This window comes from Saccopteryx leptura, chromosome 2 (genome assembly GCF_036850995.1).
Source record: "Saccopteryx leptura isolate mSacLep1 chromosome 2, mSacLep1_pri_phased_curated, whole genome shotgun sequence".
Lineage (NCBI taxonomy): Eukaryota > Metazoa > Chordata > Mammalia > Chiroptera > Emballonuridae > Saccopteryx > Saccopteryx leptura.
Genome location: NC_089504.1, coordinates 167,001,140 through 167,026,579, shown reverse-complemented (window position 1 = coordinate 167,026,579; position 25,440 = coordinate 167,001,140). Strand labels below are relative to the sequence as shown.

At 35.2% G+C, this 25,440-nt stretch overlaps 1 protein-coding gene across 7 annotated transcripts in view; it reads right to left on the bottom strand.

Moving 5' to 3' along the window:
- The window catches only part of PAN3 (poly(A) specific ribonuclease subunit PAN3), a 139,805-nt gene that overhangs the window by 21,967 nt on the left and 92,398 nt on the right, over positions 1–25,440 (bottom strand). For 4 of the 7 annotated variants that reach the window (XM_066369259.1, XM_066369264.1, XM_066369260.1 and 1 more), the window contains 7 exons: positions 16,504–16,751; positions 15,338–15,394; positions 14,008–14,112; positions 13,178–13,235; positions 4,861–5,022; positions 4,516–4,632; positions 4,327–4,428 (listed from right to left, as the gene is read on the bottom strand). In XM_066369259.1, the coding sequence (XP_066225356.1) occupies positions 4,327–4,428; positions 4,516–4,632; positions 4,861–5,022; positions 13,178–13,235; positions 14,008–14,112; positions 15,338–15,394; positions 16,504–16,751 (849 nt within the window). The remainder of the gene's footprint in view (positions 1–4,326; positions 4,429–4,515; positions 4,633–4,860; positions 5,023–13,177; positions 13,236–14,007; positions 14,113–15,337; positions 15,395–16,503; positions 16,752–25,440) is intronic. The other 3 variants (XM_066369262.1, XM_066369265.1, XM_066369261.1) reach the window with 2 other exon arrangements.

Genomic DNA, 25,440 nt, shown 5'->3' with positions numbered 1-25,440 from the left:
ATTTCAGGGAATAACCTTATAAATTCAAGTGTTCATATGGTTGTAAATAAATCTTTTTGAACTAGGTCTAAAACAACAAAGTAAAATGGTTAATTATGGGGACAATATATAGCAAATAGGTACTGTACTTCCCCATGTATAAGATGCACCTTAATTTTGGGGCCTGAAATTAAAAAAAAAAAAGTATTTACATAAAGTTACAGAACTCAAGTATTATTCATCATAAAATTAATACAACTCCTCATCACTGTCAAAACTCCCATCCATTAGCTTGTCCTTATCTGTGTCTGATGATGAATCATTGCTTTCATATATTGCCTCGTCTTCAGTTCCATCTATGGCATTTGAAATGCCACACTTCTTAAATAACTTGACAGTGATCTCAATCTTGATAGTATCCCAGGATCTTTTCACCCAGGTACAAACTTCTCCTATACTATAATTGGTTTCTTCACTCTTCCTGCTGGTGTCAAATTGTCCCCAAAAGACTTCATTCATTGGTTCCATTCTTCTCTCATGGCAGCTTTGAAGGGTTTGTTATTGCTGACATCAAGTAGTTGGAGCTGGATGTCAAGCCCCAGGTATGATGGCAGTTTTGTTTTTTGCTCTGCAGCCATCTTCCTTGTGGTTTTGTTATGTGCACCCTGAACTGATTAAGCACCAATAGGGCAGGTTTACGTAAGAGCCCACCCGGTCTCCTTCTCCAAATTTTCTCAAACCAGATCTTCAGCCCATCCTGATCCATCCAGCCCTTGTCATGAATGTGGATAATCACTCTTTGAGGAATGTCTTCTTTTAGCATTGTTTTGCTTTTGAAAATAAGCACAGGAGGCAGATTGCTTTTGATGGCACAACAAGCTAGAACAACTGTATAATGTCCGCTTGTCTTCTTCAAAGGTACAGTTTTCACCTCCTTCTTATCAACAGTTCTGTTACTTGGGAGGGACTTTGAAGAGGGACTTTGTCCATATTTGCAATCTGTCCCAACTCAAACTGATGTGTCTTCTGACATGGAATGACAAAACGATGAAATTCAAGGACCTTCTGCTCATAGCTTTCAGGCATCTTTTGAGCAAGTCTGGTGTGTGTACACATGCCTAGTCCATTCTGTTTCATGAACCTGAAGCACTGATTGTGTCCTCCTTTGAAATCAGTAACTTCTTTTTCATCAGCAATTCTTCTTGCCTCATGCTGAACCATCTTTGTGGACACAGGAATTCCAATTGTCCTTTGCTCTTCAATCCATATGTTCAATTCTCTCTCTAAATCAGGCCATTTTGCTGACTTGCCTCTCATGGCCTTCTTCTGCCGTGGCGTTTTCAGTAGGGTTTCTTCTCCCCGTAGCCAGTATCGGATTGATTTCTCAGTTGGAGGAAGACCAAATTTATGTTCAGCAGCACGATTTCCATTCACTTTTTGCAAACTGGATCACTTTTAACCTGAATTCAGCACTGTAAAAATATCTTTTCTGAGCCATTCCTGGGCAGAATGTGGCAAAACGTAAACTACCATAATATACCTGTAACAAGTGTGAAACAATGAGCGCAAAGACAACAAGCGCGAAAAAGCAGGAAATCCAAGTAAAAAAAAAAAAAACAACCACTGTATAAGACACACCCAGTTTTTAGACCCCAAATTTTTTGGGAAAAGGTGCATCTTATACATGGGGAAATACAGTACTTATGTCTTGGGATCAAATTTCCAGGATAAAACAAATAGAAAATTGAAAAACTGCTACCCCTCAATTTAGACAGAACTAATAATAATAAAATCTGAAAACAGACTGACCAGGCGGTGGCGCAGTGGATAGAGCATCAGACTGGGATGCGGAGGACCCAGGTTCGGGACCCCAAGGTCACCAGCTTGAGTGCGGGCTCTTCTGGTTTGAGCAAAGCTCACCAGCTTGGACCCAAGGTTGCTGGCTCAAGCAAGGGGTTACTCAATCTGCTGAAGGCCCACAGTCAAGGCACATATGAGAAAGCAATCAATGAACAACTAAGGTGCCGCAACAAAAACTAATGATTAATGCTTCTCATCTTTCTTCATTCCTGTCTGTCTGTCTGTCTGTCTCTCTCTCTCTCTCCCTGTAAAAAAAAAAAATCTGAAAACATTAGCTCTAGAGATAAAAGTGGCTCTAGTGATAAACACCAAGAAAAAGTCAAAGACAACTATAAAGAACTTAAATAAGTTTTATTAAGTATTTAATAAATTTGGTAATAAGAAATAATTATAATAAGTGCTTACTGTGTGCCAGATTCTGTCTAGTTACTATACCCACATTTTCTCATTTTAAACTTCTCATCACAACTCCAATATAACATGATATTATTATTATTCCCATTTTCTAAATGATCATAATAGGCAATTTTGGAGGGCTAAGTTAACAAATAGTATAAGAAGGGGCCAAATATATGGTGACAGAAAATGGTTTGATTCTGGGTGATGAGCATACAACACACTATATAGATCATGTATCTTAGAATTGTATACTTGAAACCTATATGATTCTATTAACCAATATCACTGTTATTTAATAAAAATAAAATGAATAATCACAGACATTAAAATAAATAGAAGAAAAAAATCAGACTTCCATCTATGTTTCTACAAAATTATATAAACACTGGCCTTATTTTCTTTTTTAATATTCACATTGGGAAAACAGGATTGCCTTGTAACAGAAGTTGCTGTAAATGAAAGTATATAAGGTATATTTAAGGATGTTACTACCATCCAAACAGTACTTTCAAATATTAGAAAAAGGACTGATTCCAGTGAAAATGTTTACATTATCAAATAATCAGTCAACACCAAAAACAGAATAATTAAGATTTTTTAAAAAGCTGGAAAGAAGTATAATAAATCAGTGGTTTTCAACAGGAGTCAATTTCCCTCCACTCCAAGGGACATTTGGAAATGTCTAGAGATCTTTTTGGTGCCACAACTGGAGTAGGGGTTGCTATCAGCATCTACTAGTGGGTAGAGACCAGGGATGCTGCTGAACATCCTGCAGTGCCCAGGATGGCCCTTACAAAAATAACTATCCAGTCCCAAATGTCAACAGTGCTGATGTTGAGAAACCCAGCTATAAATTAGAGCCAACAGTCATTTCACAGGTGGTATTACTAAAATAAACTTGAACAACTACAACTATGTTCATCTATAGAAAAAGTCATACCACATCCCCTTCAACAAAATTATGTGTCTACAGATGATATGGCAAAAGGGGAAAAAAATGACCACACAATATGAACAGGATTTTAATGTGAAACAGCCATGTAACCACAGCTTTCTTTTTGTAACTGTCAGAAGCAAAATTAAAAGTAAACAGAATATATTTTTATCCATAATTAGAGTCCTTAAAGGAGTCATAATACAAAATATACTGTCATGTGACTCAAATCTTTCTCCCTCCGTAGTTTCTCTCAGTACGTATTCAAGAAAATCTTTAAAATATTAAAAACTATGGTAATGAATACAATGCTTTTCTTTCCTACCCCCAAACAATAAAATGAAACAAACTTTCCCCTCAAATATGTAATTACTTTACTCTGAAATGATTTATCCTTTAATAAACATTTGTCAAAATATCATTAAAACATTTTGGTTCTTTGCAATATTATTATAAAGGGAGAAAAAAAAATATATTCCCTGTTTAAGTAGAAGTTACCTGAAAATTTACTTTGAAGATTAGTTCCTTAAAGAACATGGAATCCTACCTTTAAACAAAAGCATTTGTTTAGATAATCTCATAAATGATATACAGTCATACAGAACTCTGAAAGTTATTAAATTATACTCAGAAAATATAAAAATTAAGAGAAAAATACTTATAATAAATAGAAAATACAATATGATATAAAATAAAATTAAAAACAATGCGAAAGGAAACCAAATAAACCAAAACAAAACACCAAGACTGGAAAGAAATCTACTGAGAGATTCACAAGTTGTGTTTTGTGTGGTAAAGCTACAGGGCTAATTTTTCAATTTACTGAATTTTCCAAATCATCACTACTCAGAAAGCATTATATTTTTAAAAGAAAAAAAACTTAAGGGATAAAACTTCTATCATGTTATCAGTTATTTAAGTTTCAGATATCCACATGAGTCTTTCACAACTCATCTTCATCTCAGTCTATACATGTAAGATATTATTTCCTAACTTGTTACAACTTGACCCCATTTCTTTTTAAAATGCAATAGGGTCTTTAAGTGGAATGACTGCAGGGATAAACTTACATGTACTGTATTTTAAAATACAAACTACTCTCCCAGAGAGCAAAAGCATTTAACACACACAGCAGGCTTGCATCTTTTCCTTACCCCACTTTCTCTTTGTAAAATAGGCATCAGCATTGGGGTCATTAAAGTGTCTGCTCATCATAGTTTCTCCTCCAGCATGGAAATCATATGCAAACACAAGAGCTTAAAATAAAATACAAACATTCATTACTGTAATCTGGCTTCAAATAGTGAGGCTCACAAACAGAAAGACAATTACAAATTACTCACAAGGCTCTGCAAATGCTTTAGTGGTAAATACCTCACGCAAGGTTACAATATTTGAGTGCTGAATTTTTTTCCACATATCGACCAACACCATGCACTTTGTGTTAACAAGACGAAAACCTGAAAAAAAAAATTTTTTTTCTACTAAAAACTCTCAATGACATCTCCCCATATTGAATCAGAAATGTGAAGAAAAAATACCATGTTATACATTACTATTAGTTACTAATTGTCAAATGAAATAAATTTATCCTTTAAATTCATATATTAATAAATACATTCAGGAATCTCTGAATAATCTTAGCCTCAATAATATGTTTCTAAAAGAGGATAATTTATCTTCCTTACCATGTATCCTCCGAAGGCAATAAGGCAGATCATCTTTGCTATTTACGGCTTTGTAGCAAGATGTAATGTAGCCAAAATTACTTGATTTCTGTATCCGGTTGGGTGGTGGCAGTGGTTCTAGAGGGAATAGGCTATGGTAGTTGTCAACTTCTGCAGGGACTGCTAGAGCAATTCATGGAAAGACAGATGACTTAACTTCTAGACATTCAGAAATGTCTCAGAGTAATAAAGAAGAAATCAAACCTACTATAAATAACTGGTACCAAAACATACTTGATATTCAAGAACAATGTCAACATTCATAAAATTCTATAAAAAAACTGGTTTTATTATCAACAAAAATAGACATTATAAAACAAACACAGAACTAGATTCCTGACACTCAAAAATATTTCTTTTATAGCACAATACAATAAACATCAGAAATAATTTGTTATCACTTAGAAATATTAAACATTCTCATTCTGATGTTGAATGAAAATCAAGATAGAATTTCTTTCTTTAAATATTCTATTTTTTACAAAATATATTTAGATAATGGCATTAAGCTATGAATTCTTATTGTTAAAGCATAAAATTAAAAGAAAATAACATTAAGTTGAAGAGTATGTATATGTAGTATGCCTGTGTGTATATATATGTATAAATATGGCAATCTGTATAAAAATTCTCCAACCATTCAATGGGATTGCATACTTTAATCACTAGCAAAACATAAAAGATAACTAAAACAACTTGACCACCATGCCTGCCATGTTCCTCAAAGAAAGAAAAATATGTTTAAGAATATATAATGCATTGGGATTTGCTTGTGATACTATTAGGCATTAAAAACTGTTTTTGTTGAATCCCAATTTCTTGACTAGAAAGTTAAACATGAAAATGTACGGACTGGTTGGTTTCTTTGTTGAGTATAGGTAATTTATTTTCCCTTCTTTATTGCTCCCTATTATCTATAATAAACATATCAGTTTTATAATCTAAAAAGGACAGTTTTTAATGCTTCAAATACAATCAACTATATTTTCCAACTGGACAGCTTCCATTAGTGAAATGTCTTGAATGACTTAGAAATGCTCACCATATCTCAACTAAAAGGTAGAACTAGTAAGGAACACAGCAAAACTTTAGCAATGGTAACCAATGAATAGGAAGCTTTTTTCCTCTTTTTACACTATTCTGTATTTGCCAAACTTTTAATGATAAATACGTTTAACACTATTTTGAAATACGGCAATAAATCTCATTAAAAAACTCACAACAACAACTAATAATTTCTTTTTATAATAATTCAGTGAGAGGAGGGGAGGCAGAGACAGACTCCTGCATGCGCCCTGACCAGGATCCACCCAGCAAACACACTAGGGGGCGATGCTCTGCCCCTCTGGGGCCCTTGCTCTGTTGCAACTGGAGCCATTTTTTAGTGCCTGAGGCGGAGGGCATGGAGCCATCTGCAGCATCTGGGGCCAACTTGCTCCAATTGAGCCATGGCTCCAGGAAGGGAGGAGAAGAGAGAGAAAGAGAGAGAGAGAAGCGAGAGGGGGAGGGGTGGAGAAGCAGATGGGTGTTTTCTCCTGTGTGCCCTGACCAGGAATCCAACCCGGGACATACACACACCAGGCTGACGCTCTTCCACTGAGCCAACTGGCCAGGGCCACAACTAATAATTTTTTACCTATTACTGTTAAGAAATCCAGGTGAAATCCTGTTAAGAAAACTCTGATTCCAGAGGACAGGTTTAAAAGGATCCCTCTGCCTTTGCTAAATACTCAAATTCAGTAACTATTTGTTCTCAAAAAAAAAAAAAAAAAAAAAAATCCATGAGATAGAATCCCCTACTTCATAAATAAGAAAAACAAGGATTACTCCTCTAGAGAAGGGGTAGGGAATCAAACCCAGGACTCTGATTCTGGAGTCTTGTATTCTTAATTCCTACATGAAATTTTGGTCATTGCGTAAAAATATCTATTCAATGTAACTTTCAAACCAAGGTCAAATGGCATGTTCTACTGAAATAAAGGCAATGTAAAGGAAGTATACACAGAAGTGAATGGAACTGCAACTTTTGCCCATTTATTATTTATTTAAATTGTCAGTGTAATTTCCACAAACAAATGATAAATTGTTTTGTAGCTATTTCATAAGGGAAGCAGTTCATTTCAAATTAGTAAAAATGTATTAAGTACCTACTACATATTTAGTGAATCCATAATTAATGAAATATGAGTTCTTAACAAGAGAACTTTTTAAAGAAAGATATTTTATAAAATATAGCAAAAGGCAAAATAGCTATTTAAAAAGTGCAACTTCTACTGGTGGGCTGGGTGGCTCAGTGGATAAAAAGTGTCGTCCCAATGTGCAAGGTTGCAGGTTTGATCCCTGGTCAAGGCACATACAAGAAGCAATCAATGAGTATACAACTAAATGGAACTAAGTGGAATGAGTTGATGCTTTTCTCTCTCCCTGGCCCTCTCTCAAATGAAAAAATTAAAAAAAAAAAAAAAGTGGTTCTTAAAATTTAGTACCCTTAAGAATCTTGTAAAAAACAGTTTGCCCTATGCCCAGAGTTTTTGATTTGGTAGGTCAAAAGTAGGGCCCGAGAATTTACAATTCTAACAAATTCCCAGGGGATAATGATAAGACACTGTGGCAAAGAAGAGGGCGATAAGGGGGGGTTGTCAAAGGACCACGCTTTGAAAACCAGTACACATGGAAATACAGAGAAGGGAATCATTCCCAAGGACATTAGGAAATACTGTACAGCTGACTTGGCATGTTTATTATAAATTAGTGGGCTAAAATGAATGGTAAAAAAGTGCTTTATGGTGAGGGAGTAAATAAAACAAGAAACAAGGCATGAATGTGTCCAAGTGTCCAGCACAGTGAAATCTCACATAATGGGAGAATGGGGGGTGGGGGGGAGACTGGGGTGGTACCAAGGAGGTGCCAAGTGGAGATAAAACTGAGAGGTGTGCTGGGATTAAATCAGGGAAATTTACATGCAATACCAGGGACTTGAAATTTACTATGCCAAGCAGTGTGAGAGAGAGTACATGAGGAACACACTCAACTAAAACCTTATTATGCTCCTAACTCCTTCACTCTGTCAGTCATACTGAACACCAAACAGTTCAGAGGGGAAAACTGCTGCAATAGAAAACTATGCATTATCTAAAGAACACCCCTCCCTCCAGGTCTGATTCAGATTCTATAGAAGCTATTTTACTCCTCTGTAAGCTGTAGAAAACTGAGCACTGCGAAATAATTATCTACAGATGTGTATTCTATTCTGGCTGGTGGAGGTTCAGATGACTTCTCTCTTCCCTGAAAAAGCCTGTATGCACACTCATTTCATTATTATTGCTCTATAACAGTGGTTCTCATAAAATATGACTGGCTCTCTTGTGACTTCAAGGAAATCTTTAATACATGCTCATTTTTAGATCTTGTATATCACGATTTTACTTTTTTTCCAGGAAGTCATCTTTTAATACTACATTTCCCAGCCTACCCTGAAATCATCATATATGGCCTAATATTAACCTTAAAAACTAAATGTTACCACTAATGGATAGGAATACTCTATTATAGTTCTGTTCTTCCTTTCCAGCTCAACCTAACAAATGCACAAAACTAAGTATGAATAAAAGGATTAGGGGCACCTTAACTGTTGTCAGGTATCAAAAAAATCAAAATAAAGAAAATCAACTTGGAAGTTTAGAGATGAAGCTGCATTCTTTAGTTTAACCTCAGTTTTTAGTCTGGGGTCCAGTTCCACCAAATAATATTTTTAAATTTCAGTTTCTTTCCTCTATTCAACCATACTTGCCCTCAAAGAATACATAGGATAGGTTGGACCTAAGATACTGAGATTCACTACGGTACACCTGTTCAGTGTGGCAGTTTCTGAACCTCAGCACTACTGACATACTGACAGATCCTTCTTTGTTGTCAGGTACTGTCCTGTGCCCTGCAGGGTGTTTAGCAGCATGCCTGGACTCAACCCACTAGCAGCCAGTCGTACCCTGCTGTCAGATGTGACAACCAAAAATGTTCCAGACATTGACAAATGACCCATGAGAGATAAAATCATTCTTGTTTGAAAATCACTGATCTATAGGTATTTCCTATTTCAGAGTTGAGAAGTACTAATTTCACGAAAGTATGATTGATATATGGAATGAAGATAGCAAGACCAAAGATTAATGAGTCAACATGAGACAAAGGTTAGTAGCAAACATGAAATATGAAAAAGACAAGAATTAGAGCAGTGATAGAAAATCCCACTTTTTAAACCTGGTTTAAACCCAGGTACACAGAACTGAATTAACCATAATCTTTAGTTTGTGACATTCAAATTGCTGGTTCATGTCTATGCATGGCCTGCTTTTATTTAATTATTCTTAATAATATAATAAGCATCTGCAAACTTGGCACACAACAAACACACAGACCTTGACTTTTAATTTACATCTAAATATGATTCCACCAACCTTTGCCTTCCTTCTCTTTCTTGTCCTTCCTTTTTTATATAGTTTTATTACACCTATACCTACTCCTCAAAAGTTTATGTATATGTTTATACATATATATGATATACACATGTATTTACATAAATGCAAGTTATATACATTTTAGTTGACTTAATAAAAAGCTATCATGCTGTGTATGACCTTTTGCAACTCCCTTTTTTATTTAATATTACATTACAGAGATTCTTCTGTATTGTTGCATGTCAGTGTACTTTTTTTTTTTTTTTTAAGAAAGAGAGGCAGGAAGGGAGAGAAATGAGAAGCATCATCTTGTAGTTGCAGCACTTTAATTGTTCACTGATTGCTTCTCATATGTGCCTTGACCAGGGAGCTCTAGCCAAGCCAGTGACCCCTTGCTCAAACCAGTAACCTTGGGCTGCAAGTCAGCGACTTTTGGGCTCAAGCCTGTGACCATGGGGTCATGTTTACGGTCCCACACTCAAGCCAGTGACCCCGCACTCAAGCTGGATGAGCCCATGCTCAAACCAGACACCTCAAGGTTTCAAACCTGGATCCTCAGCGTCCCAGGTCAATGTTCTATCCACTGCACCACCACCTGGTCAGGCTATACTTTCATTTTAACTGCTGTATAACATTTCACTGTCTAACAGTGGAATTCACAGTTAATTCACCGTGTCCTTCATATGGGCATTTGGATTGATCAATGTTTCTGCTATTGTGAGCAGCAATGTTATAAATACTTTATACATTTTCAGGTTGAAAGCGTGTAGGAGTGTACCTATATCTAGGAGCAGGACAGCTGCATCTTAAGGAACAGATACTCAACTTTAGTTTTCCAAAGTGGCAACGTTCACCAATTTACATTACCAACAGCAATTTACTGAAGAACCAATGGGTCCATATCCTCGCACTTTATATAATCAGACTTTAAAATCATATTTTATTTGTAGTTTCCCTGATGATTAGTAATAATGTTCAACATCTTTTCTTTATCAGTCATATGAATTTCCACTTTCTTGAAATGCCTATTCCTACCCTTCGGTCATTTTTTTTATTGGATTGTTTAGGCTCTTACTAATTTGTGTTTTTTATATTTTTTGTCAGTTAACTATATTTTCCAAGTTTTTTTCTTTACTATAGGTACCTTTAGATTGTTTTTAATTTTAATTTAGTGAAATTTATCAATACTTTGAGTCAACAATATCTGTCTCCTGTACAGAAACTTTTTCTCTCCTGAAATGCTAAAACTAGTCATTTATAGTTTATAGTAAGAGTTTTACAGTTTTTTTAAAATTGAATTTTATTAGGGTGATACCAGAAGAGTTTAAATGTTTTAGACATTTAAGTTTTTTCAGAGTTGTTTTTTGGATGTAGTTTGAGATGATCCAATTTTATCTTTTACCATAAAGACAACCATTTTCACAATGCCTTCCTTTCCCCACTAAACTGCCACCTCTATCACAAAATGGGCCTGGGTTCTCCCCAGTCTGTTCCATTAATCAATTTGTCTAACTAGTGCCATTCCACATTGTTAGTTACCACAGACTCGAGCCAAGCTTCCTACTCCCCAGTACACCCAGATTCCTAATCATAATCTTCAAAGTTTCTGGGCCCTTTTATCTTTGATGAGTTTTATAATATACTATGAAAAGTTGTTATGCTGTAATATAAGTTAAAAAATAAAGACCAAACTTGATTAGAAACTTGGAATTTTCAGACCTACACTCCCTCTCAAAGTCCAGGAAGATGAAAGGGAGGCTGGAGACTAAGTTATCACCAATAGCCAAAATTTTAATCAACCATACCTACACAATCAAATTTCCATTAACACTCCTAAACAGTGAGATTCAGAGAGCTTACAAGTTGGTGAACACACTGAGCTACTGAGCAGGTGGCCACCCAGAGAGGGCAAGAAAGTTCCTTACTCCACTGCCCCCTCCCCAACACCCTGCCCTAGTCATCTCTTCTACTTGGCTGTTCCTGAGTTGTATCCTTTACAATAAAACTGTAAGAGTACATAAAGTGCTTTCTGAAGTTCTGTGAGTCATTCTGAATTGTCAAACCTGAGGAGGGTGGTAAAAATGCCCCATACTTTGTGGTTGGCCAGAGAGAAGTGTGGGCAGCCTGGGAAGCCATTTCAGCTAGCATCTGAAGTGGGAGAATTAAGTTGTTAGGACACAAATTAGATGTCAGAACTATTCTGAGTTTAAAAAGCTAATATACTTTGGTATTATATTGAATCTATAGATCAGTTTAGAAAAATTGAAATCTTAATTATTATGTATTCCTGTTCATAAATAAAGTATTATACTCTATTCGTTTTATTTTATACAACTTAATAAATCTCATCCAACAAGAACTTACACATCTTTTGAGGTATTTACTCCTAGGTACTGATATTTTGAAACCAGTGCAAATAGCATCTTCTCTTTTAGTTGTATTTTAAACTTATTGGCTACTGATCTACAGAAATGCAAATGGTATGTATTAATTTTATGTACAGATATTTTCTAAGCTCTATTGTAATTTCAAATTACATCTAATGCAATATAATTTATATATGATTGGAGTCATCAAGACTAAAATAATAAATCTATTTTCCTTTTATTCTCATTAGGGCCTCAAAGGCAATGCTAAATAATTAAGGAAAACCCCAACCTAAGTACCTCAAAGGTTATGACAGGAAAGTTCCCTGACTATCTATATTGGCAAATCAGTCTTAAGATATAAAAGCCAGACACACTCCTTTTAAATCTTTTCTTTATATAATTAAAAAAATTTTCCATTGATTTGAGAGAGACAGAGAGGGAGGGAAGAGAGGGAGAGAGGAAAAGACAGAGGGGGAGAAGGAGAGGAGAGAGACAGACAGACAGAAGCATCAACTCATTGTTTCACTTAGCTGTTCCATTTAGTGCATTCACTGGTTGCTTGGTTGCTTCTCATCTGTGCCCTTGACCAGTATTGAACCCACGACCTTAGCATGCTGGGTCGACATTCTTTCCACTGAGCCACCTGGCCAGGACCTCCTTTTAATTTTTTGCCGTCAAGAAGACACAGGGTAGACAAGGCTGAGTCCTTGATAACAACCAGGTGTTTTAAGATTGTCTGTTGCAAATGTATTCCTACTATGTTATTTATAAGGTTTTGTTAAATTATACCATATTTAATCTTGCTATATATAGAACAAGCTAGGAAAAGAGATTTTAATGCTCTCTTAGAATCAGTTAGAAAAACCTAGGTTTAAATTCTGACCCAGACAATCAACTACTAGCTGCTGGTGTTAAAGACAAGTTATTAAACCTGCCTGTCAACTTCAGTTTTCCTCATATGTAAAATGGAGATGATAATATTAGTATCTATGTCACAAGATCTGTAAGTCAGTCAGTAATAAAGCATTTAATTATCACACTGCCTGGTACACTGTAGTCTCAAAAATAATAATAGCAATTACCTTTCCCCTCTGCTTAATAAGCTATACTTCAAGTTTCAGAAGACAGTAATATTCTAGTGCATAGTGAGGCAAAGCACCATGAATACTAAAACTGTCCAATTTTTGGATGAACTAGAATATCGTCATATGTAGAATTAATTTAAATAAAGTAGATTATCCAGGGCATCCTGGAATTCTTCTTAAGTAGATCTGAAATAAATATATCTATTTTAACTGTATATATATCTGTATACAAATAGATACAAAACTGTATATATGATATATCTATTTATACAGCTATAAAATATAACTAGCTTAAGACATAAAAACATGTAGGACTACATAAGAATAATAATATCCTTTAAAGGGAAGAATAAATCAACTTGAATTTTACCTGGCATATCTGCATGATCAATCTGAGCCATTGTTATTAAATGTCTGTTAATGAGCTCCTAAAAGAAGAAAACAAGTATGTTTACATCTAAAACACAGCTTCTGAAATCTGGATTTTTCTACTGTAACTAAATAACATAAGTATTAACGTTTTTAGAAGATGTACTTTTTTAAAGTTGATATCATGAAATAACATTTCTAATAATGATATAATGCCCAAATTCCAGTCCTGCATGTATCTACCCCTAATTAAGACTTGGTTCCAGTAACTGTGCTATAATCCAAGGTATACAACTAAATATATGGCTAAAAACTCAAGGTCTATACTAAGCTCCTCAAAAATTCACTCTATGAACACTATACAGGTGCATTATACAGGTGCAAAAATATCTAACAAAAAATATTTCATAAAACCTACTTTATAGAAAATACTGAGCTCCCTTAAAATGAGGTTTATTTCTGGGTCAACCTTCTACCCTGAACCCGTAGGTATCAGCAAAAAGCTGTTGGAAGGTTAGAAACTATTTAAATAATTTATTTCTTTACTTTAAAGAGATCTTTCAATGCACAGAATATGACATGCAGAAAGGTGGCCCATTTAAATAGTTATTCTATGTTTTGTATCTAGACATATAATTACTTATAATTTTCTTGAAAAACAGCATTCCTTAAATATCACTTAGAACTCATAAATTCTAAATTCTATCTACTTGCTTTAGGACACCATATTTGATTAAATAATGTGATTTGAAAAGAGCTCTGATGTTTCTCCCGTACTCTGCTAAGAGCACAGTAGACATTAGGCATCCCTACCAGAAACTCAATGCATACCTGTCGAAGCTCATCGGCCATGAAAAATGAAGGTGCATTTGCTTTTGGTTGCATATAAGCAACATGGGGTGCAGTTGGAGGATAAATATGATAGTTTGGAAATACCTAAAAAGGTAGGAAAGGAGAAAATATAACAATCACTTTTTCTCAATTACTAAGCTTTATCATTGTTTTGATGGAAGTTTTCATCTTTACATGATTATGATAAACTGATACATTTTAAATCTTTAAATGATAGCAAATTAAACATTTCAGAAAATAACATCAATCAGTACACTTTCTGAATTCATTTTAAAAGTAACCTTATATTTAAAAATCAATTTGAAAATCTAATAAGAAAACATTTCATACACAGTAAAATTGAAGCTCCAATGAGAGGCAAAGGAGCTTTTTGGATAAAATGTCACACAAACATTTTGTAAGTTATTTTTAAAAGCAACTGGAAGGGAGGAAGAAAGCAGATATTAAAGGTGTTGGGGCATGGTCTGAAATGAAGGAACACTACCCTGGCCACCCAAAGATACGCCCTCTTAAAGTTTTTTTGTGATTAATCTAAACAAAGTGTTACCTAAATATTCAACTGCAACAGTACAGAGAATCATGTACTCTGGGTCAATAGCTTAAGTGAAGGGGGGTGTGTGTGTGTGAAACAATATGTATTTATGTTAGAGCAAACTAAAACAAATTAACTAAATCTGCTTCCAGCTTCCCCTCTTTGATTCATTCAGTTGGGACTCTCTACACCACCCTGCTTTCTTTTTTCCTCTGCTTCTCCTTCCCTTCAATGGTCCCTGATACAAAATCAAAGTACATTAAAAAATATCTTTACTTTTGTTTTATTCTTTCATTTTAAAAGCTGAAACAAACATTTCTTCTCTTCTGAAAATTAATTCAGCCAATTTCTCTTTCTCTCAGGTAATTAATTGTTCTGTCCTGGATCTCAACCAGGAAGTGACTTTGCAATATTTATATAAGGTTTCCTTTAACCTATATCTACAGGGAGAATAATGCCTTTTTTTTCTTGTCCTGATTTCCTTACATCAGATAGCAGAGTTTGGCTTAACTACCTCAGGTTACCATGAGTATATTTTTTAAGAGTGGTCTGAAGGGTAAAACCATAAAAAATGTGCCATATATAAACTCTACAAAAATAGCTGAAACAGTTTTGTGACAAAAGAACCTCTTTATAAATTAAATCTCTGCTTTCTACAAATATGATAAAATAAAAAATATTAAAAATGTAAATAATTATAAAATATAATAAACCCCCATAAAGGTAAAACATGATGGAATTCTTACTTGAAACAACCAAGGAAAGTCTCTACTCTACCTCAATTATTTGACCTTCTGTTCGGCAAGCTGTTCTGTGATAATTTTTGAAAGATCTCTGACCAAAAACAAAACAAAATAAAAAACTATTAGCTACTTCATTATTTTTAAAATGCATTTCACATGACTTATAAGTACTTCAATAAATATCTTCATATTTATTTCTCATAAGACGATTTAGGTATCACCCCAATGTACAACTGGGGAAATGATCTCGGAGGTACTAAGATTCAAGAGTCACAAAACAATGGCAGAACTGGGACTCTTAAAAATAAGTAACAAAAACAATCTGTTTGTTGTCTTTCTACTTAAATTGCCTTTCAATAAAATATGAAACTTAAAATTAAGTATTATTTTAACATGTGGATCAAAATCTGCCTGCCTACTAAAATCCAACTATACTTTTTATCTAAGCTTCTTATCTAGGAACATGCCAAATCTCTATGATTTAAGATCAGCTTTCAGTTTAATGAAATTTGGCTTTTTTATTCATCTGCTACTTATTTTTCTATAGTTAAAAATAATTTTTTAACAGAGACAAAATAATGAAGCTAAAAAGGTACAGACTATTGCAATGCTTCCCCTACCCCCAACTCCTCCTCCTGAGCCTCCTTTGAGAGCTCTTTGCTCATTCATAATCAGAGCTCCCTAAGTCCCGCCCCCACCCTGAACAACCAATGACCTATACTGAAGGTTTCTTTTCACTGTGTCCTCCACTATCCAGAGGTCTAGCTATTAAATCATGGCCTCACCTAAGAAAAGAGTTTATTATTAGTTTGATTTCAGTAAGCAGTGATTTAAAAAAAACAACTAATCTTTCTCTAACTTCTTACTATACGTAAAATTACCTATAAACAAATATCAGCCAACATCAACTCCAGCTAGCACAAATACTAGGTAACCCCATAAGCAAAACATGCATAAAGTACTAAACTAGAGCTTAAATATAATCTAATTTCTGATTAAAACCAGATTTGTCCAAAACCAGAGTTCTTATTAATGCAAAAACAGATCACTTTGAAAACAGATCAAAATTACCATCTAATTCAAAAAATTAACTACTCCTTCACATCAAAATGATGCAAAACGGGAAACCTCCTTATAACCCTCATCATTAGAAGGAACTTATTCTAACGGTACGCTCACTTCCCTTTAACACGGACGTACCATTCCAGTCAAAGGAGCTGGAGTTGTGTCTGTATAGAAGTATGTTGTCCCACCGACAGTCTCCTTTTGAATCACCTGACCAGAAGGCGGAGTCTGAGAAATAGGATTATTAACAGGTGTGGAGGCACTAGAAGGCACCATGTAATTTGCTGGATTTGGAGTGTGACTTCTTCTTCTGGGAGCAGGAGAAGTATGCGGAGTGATCTTGGGGGAATGGAGAGGGGAAGACCCAGCAGACAATGACATTCCTGAAGAAGACATAAAAACATTTCTTAGGAAAAATTGGTTTTAGAGGGAAAGAAAGAGTATACACTAAAATGCACATATTCATTTGGAAGAAACATCATGTTTAGCAAATTCTTTAAGTGCAAAGATAAAGTAATTTTATCTTGTTTTGATTAGAGAAAGCTCTGATTAAAGCCAATGTAAAGAAGTTTGTTTTCAAATATAGCCATTTATAAATAAATTAGGGAATTTGTTGCAGTAGTCTCCTCCATATCAAGGTTTACATGAGAAACTTCAATAGTAAGACTCACCAATAATTTAATATTAATTTAATGAAAAAATGAGAAATAAACTGGGATACTTTATAAAGTTATTTATAAAATTTCCTTATAAAAGGAAGCTTTTCTAGAAGGCATAATTCATTTTTTAAGAATCATGTAAGACTATGGCTATTAATAATAAAAATACCACATTACTCTAAAATATTACAATATTAAAAATTGTTTTAATAAAAAAGGATGAGATTTATTATATTTCTTTTGGCCAAATACAATTAACGAAATGGTTTGAAAAAGCAAAATATTAAGTCTTAGTTGAAACACATGGCAGCCTAAATACCATATTTTTAAAATCAAGCTGTATATTGTGCTTTTGATGCCTTTTGTCTTTAACTCAAAGTAGGCATACACCAGAACAACAAAATTTTTCTGGAGATGCCTACTTTTTAAAATTAGACCAATGGACTCACTATGTTCTAGGGAACGCTTTATTTAAAATCAACTAGTAAGAGACTGTTCTATGCAGAGCATCTCTATTATGAATGAATCTGCTGTAAGACAGGGAAAGGATAATCTGCTCCCCTCAGGAGATGCTAAGCTAGCTGAGAAAACAAGACCAGGCCACATGTAGAAGACATAAAATGACTTACAAAAACAAATATAAATAAATATACTGCAAATTACATGCATAAATGCAGATGGGTGCAACTTAATTAAAACCAGGTAGAGTTGACTAAAGATAGAAGTGATCAGTTCTGATCAGAGACTGATAAGAGTTTCTAGACCTATAGTTATACTTCCTGAAGAAAATTAGCTTATCCAGAAACTGTTTTCTGGCTACTTAAGAAAATGATTAAAATCTTTTTACCTTTGAAGTAATGTGCAAATTAAAAAAAAAAAATTACTAAAATGCCTCTGGTCACAAAAATAGGATTAACAGGAAAATAAATTTTAATTTCTATGAATTCATAAGACACCGACACTGTTTTCTGAAAAGATATAGGTGAACAAAAAATAAGGTGAGAACTGAGATAACACTTTTCTTTACTCGAAATAGCCCTTTGCACAATTTCTGACACAACTGTTTGGTCTGATTTTCTGAGCAGCTAAAATCACCTATTACTGGGTAGGTAGGTGAGGTAGGTCAGGTTACAAGCACCACAGTACATACCAGAACAAAGACAAAGGGAGGTTTTATTTGACCAAGGACACATGCAAAGTCAACAGCAAAATCAGGCCTCAAACCCAAGTCTCCAAACTCCCAATTGAATACACCTACTACTATAACACAATGTCTACTGCATGGACATTAAAATAGGACAGCAATTCTCAAGTGGGTATTAAATGTATCTAAGAGAAACTTTAAAAATCAAAATACCCTCTTAAGGAAAACACTTATAAGAAAGTCAACCTACTATACAGATAAGCCTAATTAAAACAATAAAATAAAATCATTCCAGAGTCCTGCTTTTCTAAATCTATATTATCATTTAATTGCAGGTTAATCCATATAGCAAAAATTAGAAAAATTATTAAACTATTTTAATAAAAGGATTATTCCCCACTTAATATGAAATGCATTCAGATAGCTTTCCTAAAACTAGTCTCTAAGCCTTTCCAAGATAAAATGGGCCAAGTCACCAAAGATGAATAAATTTATTGCTTTTAAATTAAATAACAGCAACAAATTCAGCTACCAATTCTTTCTATGTGTTGGGCACTAATAAAAAAAAGTGCTTCACATATATTAGTCTATTTAGTCCTCACAACAACCCTGTGAGGTAGCTATATCACATTCACCTCACAGAGGAGGAAATTTAAAAATATATTTAAACTTACTGTAAGGACAAATATAGTTGATTAAACAAAAGAATTAAGATTCATACTTTTGCTTATTTGATTCCAAAGCCTATGCTCTTGGCTAATAATATGCAAGAGTGAGTCAATTCCTAGGTCTTATACTCAGAGAATGGGACAACCTGAGCTATATGCGGGGAGCGCGTGTAGCATGGAGTAAAATGAGATTCTGACATCAAAGTAGGTGTGTTAAGTGAGACAACAGTAAATTTCTAAAACCAAACACATAGAAAAAGATTACCAAAACAATCAATCACAGGTCAGCCAGGAAGGAAATTCATGTATACTAGAATTTGCAAGTTGAAACAAGCTTTCACACAAGAATTTTAATTTTGTAGCTATTCTAATACAAAAATATTAGAACACTAAAATCTGAGTTCATACATTTGAGCTGAGGCTGACAGGAGTTAAATATATTCAAAGCAAAACATGTAAAATAGTATAAGTATCACCATCCAAAAGGGTAATAAGAAATTTAAACTGTATAGGAAGCTAGAAATAACATTAACCATTAAATTATAGAAACATTAAATCTAGTCACAAAAAGCACAGTTCTGTGCCACCAGATATTTTACAAACATGTTAAAGAAGTGAGTAAAATATGCACATATCTCCTTGGAGAGAGATATTCAGTACACTTTTAAATAACATTTTGGTTACATTATACAGTAACTGCACTATGATTTCTTAGTAGGTGAATATGAAAATTGAAATATTTAAGTCATGTATGATAAAATTGTTTTAGAACATCCAATAGAATTGTTCTCGCCCTGGCCGGTTGGCTCAGTGGTAGATTGTCGGCCTGGCGTGCAGGAGTCCGGGTTCGATTCCCGACCAGGGCACACAGAAGAAGCACCCATCTGCTTCTCCACCCCTCCCCCTCTCCTTCCTCTCTGTCTCTCTCTTCCCCTCTCGCAGCCAAGGCTCCATTGGAGCAAAGTTGGCCCCAGGCGCTGAGGATGGCTCTATGGCCTCTGCCTCGGGCGCTAGAATGGCTCTGGTTGCAGCAGAGCATCGCCTCAGATGGGCATGCCAGGTGGATCCTGGTTGGGCGCATGCGGGAGTCTGTCTGACTGCCTTCCCGTTTCCAACTTCAGAAAAAATACAAATAAAATAAAATAAAATAATAAAAGAATTGTTCTAAAAAGCATTCACAATTCAAATAAAAGTGAGGAACAATACAAAAATACTGTAGAAATTAATCAGAGTGATTAACAAAATAAAAGAGAATTTAAAAATTTCAAGTAATTTATGGAGGCAAAAATGTCAGTATTTTGGGATGACATGATTTTTCTACACCTGAAAAATCCAAGAAAACCAATAAAAAAGAGTTTTAAATGACACAATTTGGCCATGGCCGGTTGGCTCAGTGGTAGAGCATCAGCCCGGCGTATGGAAATCCCAGGTTCAATTCCTAGTCAGGGCACACAGGAAAAGAGCCAATCTGCTTCTCCACCCTACACCCTCTCCTTTCTCTCTGTCTCTCTCTTTCCCTCCCACAGCCAAGGCTGCATGGGAACAAAGTTGGCCTGGGCACTGAGGACAGTTCCATGGCCTCTGAGTCAGGTGCTAGAATGGCTCCAGTTGCAGCAGAGGAACGCCCCAGATGGGCAGAGCATTGCCCCCTGGTGGGCATGCTAGGAGGATCCTGGTTGGGTGCATGCAGGAATCTGTCTGCTTCCCCACTTCTACCTTCGGAAAATAAGGGGGGGGGGGGCGGATAATTCATTATAGTAAACACAATACTAATACAAGGTGTGACAAAAGTAGGTTTATAGTTATTAGTTTATTCTTGTATTATTATTAATTATTGTATTATTTTCCAGGTGAACAACTGTAAACCTACCTTTGCCCCACCCTGTATATCCCAAGTGAATGGCTTTCCTAAATCAACCAACTACTCAGGGCAATACGGTTTCTGGAAAACGAGGGACTAAGCTAACAGGGGCACCCTAACCCTCAGCCCCCACCAATGTTACAGATACTTAAAACTACAAGATAAAATACAATACCCAAATTTTAAAACATAGCTGAGATAAAACAACAAAAACCTCTAAGAGCTTAAAACTAAGGCAGAATTTGGAATTAAGAGGTTATATTGTAGGAAGTTTGAAAAATCACAACCTAAGCAACATATAGTCTCTAAAACTTGAGGCTGTAATGCCCACGTGGGCACATGAAGCATGGCCTTCAGCCCATGAAATATGGAGAATGGAACCCAAATTCTAGTGTAAAGCCAGGAGTCTTGAAAAGCTGCACATCAGTGAATCTAAGGCAAAAAAATTGCAACCTATTAGCCCAAAGAGGCAAAAAGCAACCTTGTGTGTGAAAAACAGGTGGAAGAAAGGAAGAGATGCTGGGGTGGTATCAAAAGAAATGGAAACACCGTGCATAGATGTGAGAGAAAACCCCTAGGAATCCCAGAATGAGACAACGTAAAATTTGAACTACAGGGCACTGAACACCAAGATGAGACAAACACCATCTATTGTGATGAACATTTCCATAACCAATAACACATAGGATCTCACCCTAGAAAATAATCCCACTTAAAAGAACCCACAAAATGAGAATCAGTATGCACAATATATTTGAGAATTAGCACCTTGAGAACAATAAATACCAGATAACAGAACTCTTTAAATAAGAGCAAATAATTACAACTAAAAAAATTAAGGACATAAGAGAATTGATAAATATCACACACACAAAAAAACATTTGTTCCTCTTAAACAGAATAAACTAGATTCTAGAGTGAAAATATAATCATTAAAATTAAAGGGAAAAAACTCAATGGATGAATTAAAAAGCAAAGTAGACACAATGAAAGAGAAAAAAAGTAAAGCAGAGAAGGAGCTGAGAAAATAAATTAGAAATAAAACTTGGAAAATATGAAAGAGTAAGAGACACAAACGGTAGACTCAGAAGGCAAATTTCCAAAAAAAATAAATATTGAAGAAGCAATATTCAAAGGAAAAATTTGTGATTTTTAAGAACTAATTTACCATATAAACCCTCTCTCTGTAAAATCAATAAATAAAATCCTTTAAAAAAAAAAAAAAGGAAAATATACTCAACTGTAAAAAGGAAGATACTGATATATGCTACATGGATAAACATTCAAAACAAGTGAAAGAAGCCAGACTCAAAACAGTCACATATTGTTTGATTCCATTTACATGAAATGTCCAGAAAAGACAAATTCACAAAGACATAAAGTAGGTTAGTGGTTTCCAGGGACTAGGGAGGAGGGACATTGGGGAGTAACTACTAATAGGTATGAAGTTTCTTTTGGGGGTGATGAGTAATTATAGAATTAGATAATGATGATGGTTACACAGTCTTATAAATATAGTGAAACCACTGAATTGTACACTTTAAAAGAATGTATTTCATAATATATGAATTAAAGCTCAACAAAAACTAGCCTGACCAGGCGGTGGTGCAGTGGATAGAGCAGGGGTTGGGAACCTTTTTGGCTGAGATAGCCATGAATGTCACATATTTTAAAATATAATTCCGTGAGAGCCATACAGTGACCTGTGTATGTTACATATTATCCAATAAAAATTTGGTGTTGTCCCGGAGGACAGCTGTGATTGGCTCCAGCCATCTGCAACCATGAACATGAGCGGTAGGAAATGAATGGATTGTAATACATGAGAATGTTTTATATTTTTAACATTATTATTTTTATTAAAAATTTGTCTGCGAGCCAGATGCAGCCATCAAAAGAGCCACATCTGGCTCACGAGCCATAGGTTTCCGACCCCTGGGATAGAGCATCGGACTGGGATGTGGAGGACCCAAGTTCAAAACCCCAAAATCACCAGCTTGAGAGTGGGTTCATCTGGTTTGAGAAAGGCTCACCAGCTTGAGCCCAAGGTCCCTGGCTTGAGCAAGGAAGGGGTTACTTCATCTGCTGTAGTCCCCCTCCCCCCATCAGGCACATCTGAGAAAGCAATCAATGAACAACTAAGGTGCCGCAACGAAGAACTGATGCTTCTCATCTCTCTCTCTCTTCCTGTCTGTCTGTCCCTATCTGTCCTTCTCTCTGTCTCTGTCACAAAAAACAAAACAAAAAAACCACTAGTTAATATCTAAATTATTGCTCTGGATGAGGAGAGAAGGCTCAAGAAAACTTCATTTAACCAACAAAAGGGGGGATGGGGCAATGAATTTTTTAAAAAGCCCACTTACATTATTAGGACTTAAAAAACTATTTAGGCATAAAATGAACTAGAAATGTGCAGGACTTACAAGAAGACAAGGTTAAACTCTACTGACAGAAACAAAAGGTATCTTGAATGAAAGAAAATAAATACCTGTACTTACTTGCTGTAAAAATGTCAATTCAACCCTTAATATAAAAGCAATGCTCTTTCAACAAAAATAACAATTTTTTTAATTAGCTAAACCAATTGTAACCATGTAGAAAAATAAACATTAATAGCCAGAAAGATGCTCATTTTCACTGATAAAGAGATGCAAATTAAAACCAGTATAACATCAGCCTCTTTGTGGACTGACATAGATTTAAAAGTTCATTTAGATCAGGGGTCCCCAAACTGTGGCCCCCTGAGGCCATTTATCCGGGCCCCGCCGCACTTCTGGAAGGGCACCTCTTTCATTGGTGGTCAGTGAGAGGAGCATAGTTCCCATTGAAATATTGGTCAGTTTGTTGATTTAAATTTACTTGTTCTTTATTTTAAATATTGTATTTGTTCCCGTTTTGTTTTTTTACTTTAAAATAAGATATGTGCAGTGTGCATAGGAATTTGTTCATAGTTTTTTTTATAGTCCGGCCCTCCAACGGTCTGAGGGACAGTGAACTGGCCCCCTGTGTAAAAAGTTTGGGGACCCCGATTTAGACTAATCCTTTGAGTAGTACGAACGTTCATGTACGTCCTCAAAGGGCTAACACAAAACTCACTATTCAAAGGGTTAAAGGAGTGCATAGCATATAAATACTGTCATACACTTTTAGTACTGTTATAATCTCTCTTGGAAGAAAACATGGCAATACTTACCAACTAAAACTTTCTAATTGACATGATAATGGAAAACAAACAAAAAAAGTCATAAAATAACAAATAAAAGCTATGAACTCCATAAATGTGGTATTTTTGTCTTGCTCATCTTTGTGGCCCACAGGAGCTACTGAATAAATGCCCCATGAACAGGTGCTTAGGTTATTTTTAATTTTTTTCCTTCCGGGAAAAAAGTTTTCTTCTCAGGAGTCAAAACAGTCCTCTCAGATACAACTGCATCTGAGAAGCCAGAGTTTAAAAACTCCTAAATATGAAAACATTAGAAACAATCCTTTTAAAATCAGAAACAAGATAAAAATGTCAATATTTTTTATCTTCTATCTAGACAATACCACATTAAAGGACTGAGCAAATGCAACACAGAAAACATTACAAAGAAAGAGCTACAACTACAGTTATTTGCAGGTATAAAAATCTACAGTGTTAAAAAAAAATAGAATTTATCAAAGAAACCAACATATAAAAGTTAACCACAAAACTATATACTGAAAATAATCAAGGTAGAAAATTTTTATTTTTTCAAGATACCAATTATAATATCAACAAATACTCAGAATATCTAACAAAATATGGATAAGACCTGAGCATAGAAAATTGTAAAACTCTGTAAAAAGCCATTTAAGAAGACTTGGAAAAAAGAAATGAAGAGATAGTCCATGTTTATGGACAGAAAGGCAGTAACTAAAATGATGATTTTCTTCAATTCACCTAAAGATTCCACACAACTTCTGGGAAGACATCATGCTGCTTCGTGTGTCCACAAGTCCCCAAATTGTGGCCCACAGGAGGTACTGGATAAAGTTCTCTACTATGTAAATCAACAACCCTACTTGCTAATACTAAATTTCTAAAACTCGTGCTCACGGAATATTCCAACTCATCCTTCTAAAAAATCATTTTACTCTATAAAATTTTTCATATCCCTATATAAAAATCCTTATCATTCTGTATTTGATCTTCTGCTGCAAGTACCACACAATTCAAATTACCTTTTTGTAGGGAAGAATCATACATTAACACTTTCTCTATTCTCAACTACATGTTTAACAGCACAGTGTCAGCACCCAAAAACTTGTTGAAATGGAAGAGATATAGAGGTGAAGGGTTCCTCGGTTTAGTACCAACAATCAAGATGCTAAATACAGCAATGGCTATGATCAGCAAATAGAAAATTTCATTACCAGAATAAACTGAGTAATCCAAGAAGTCAGGAAAAGGAAAGTAATGGCCATGCTATCTACCAAATGGCATAGATGTCAGTTATTATTCAAAAGCAAATATGGGTCCTGGCCAGTTAACTCAGTGGTAGAGCGTCGGCCCAAAGTGTGGATGTCCAGGGTTCGATTCCCGGTCAGGGCACACATGAGAAACGCCCATCTGCTTCTCCACCCCTCCTCTTCTCACCTCTCTCTCTCCCCCTCTCTCTCTCTCCTCCTGCAGCCATGGCTCAACTGGAGCAAGTGAGCCCCGGGCACTGAGGACGGCTCCATGGCTTCTGCCTCCAGCACTAAGAGCTCAGTTGAAGC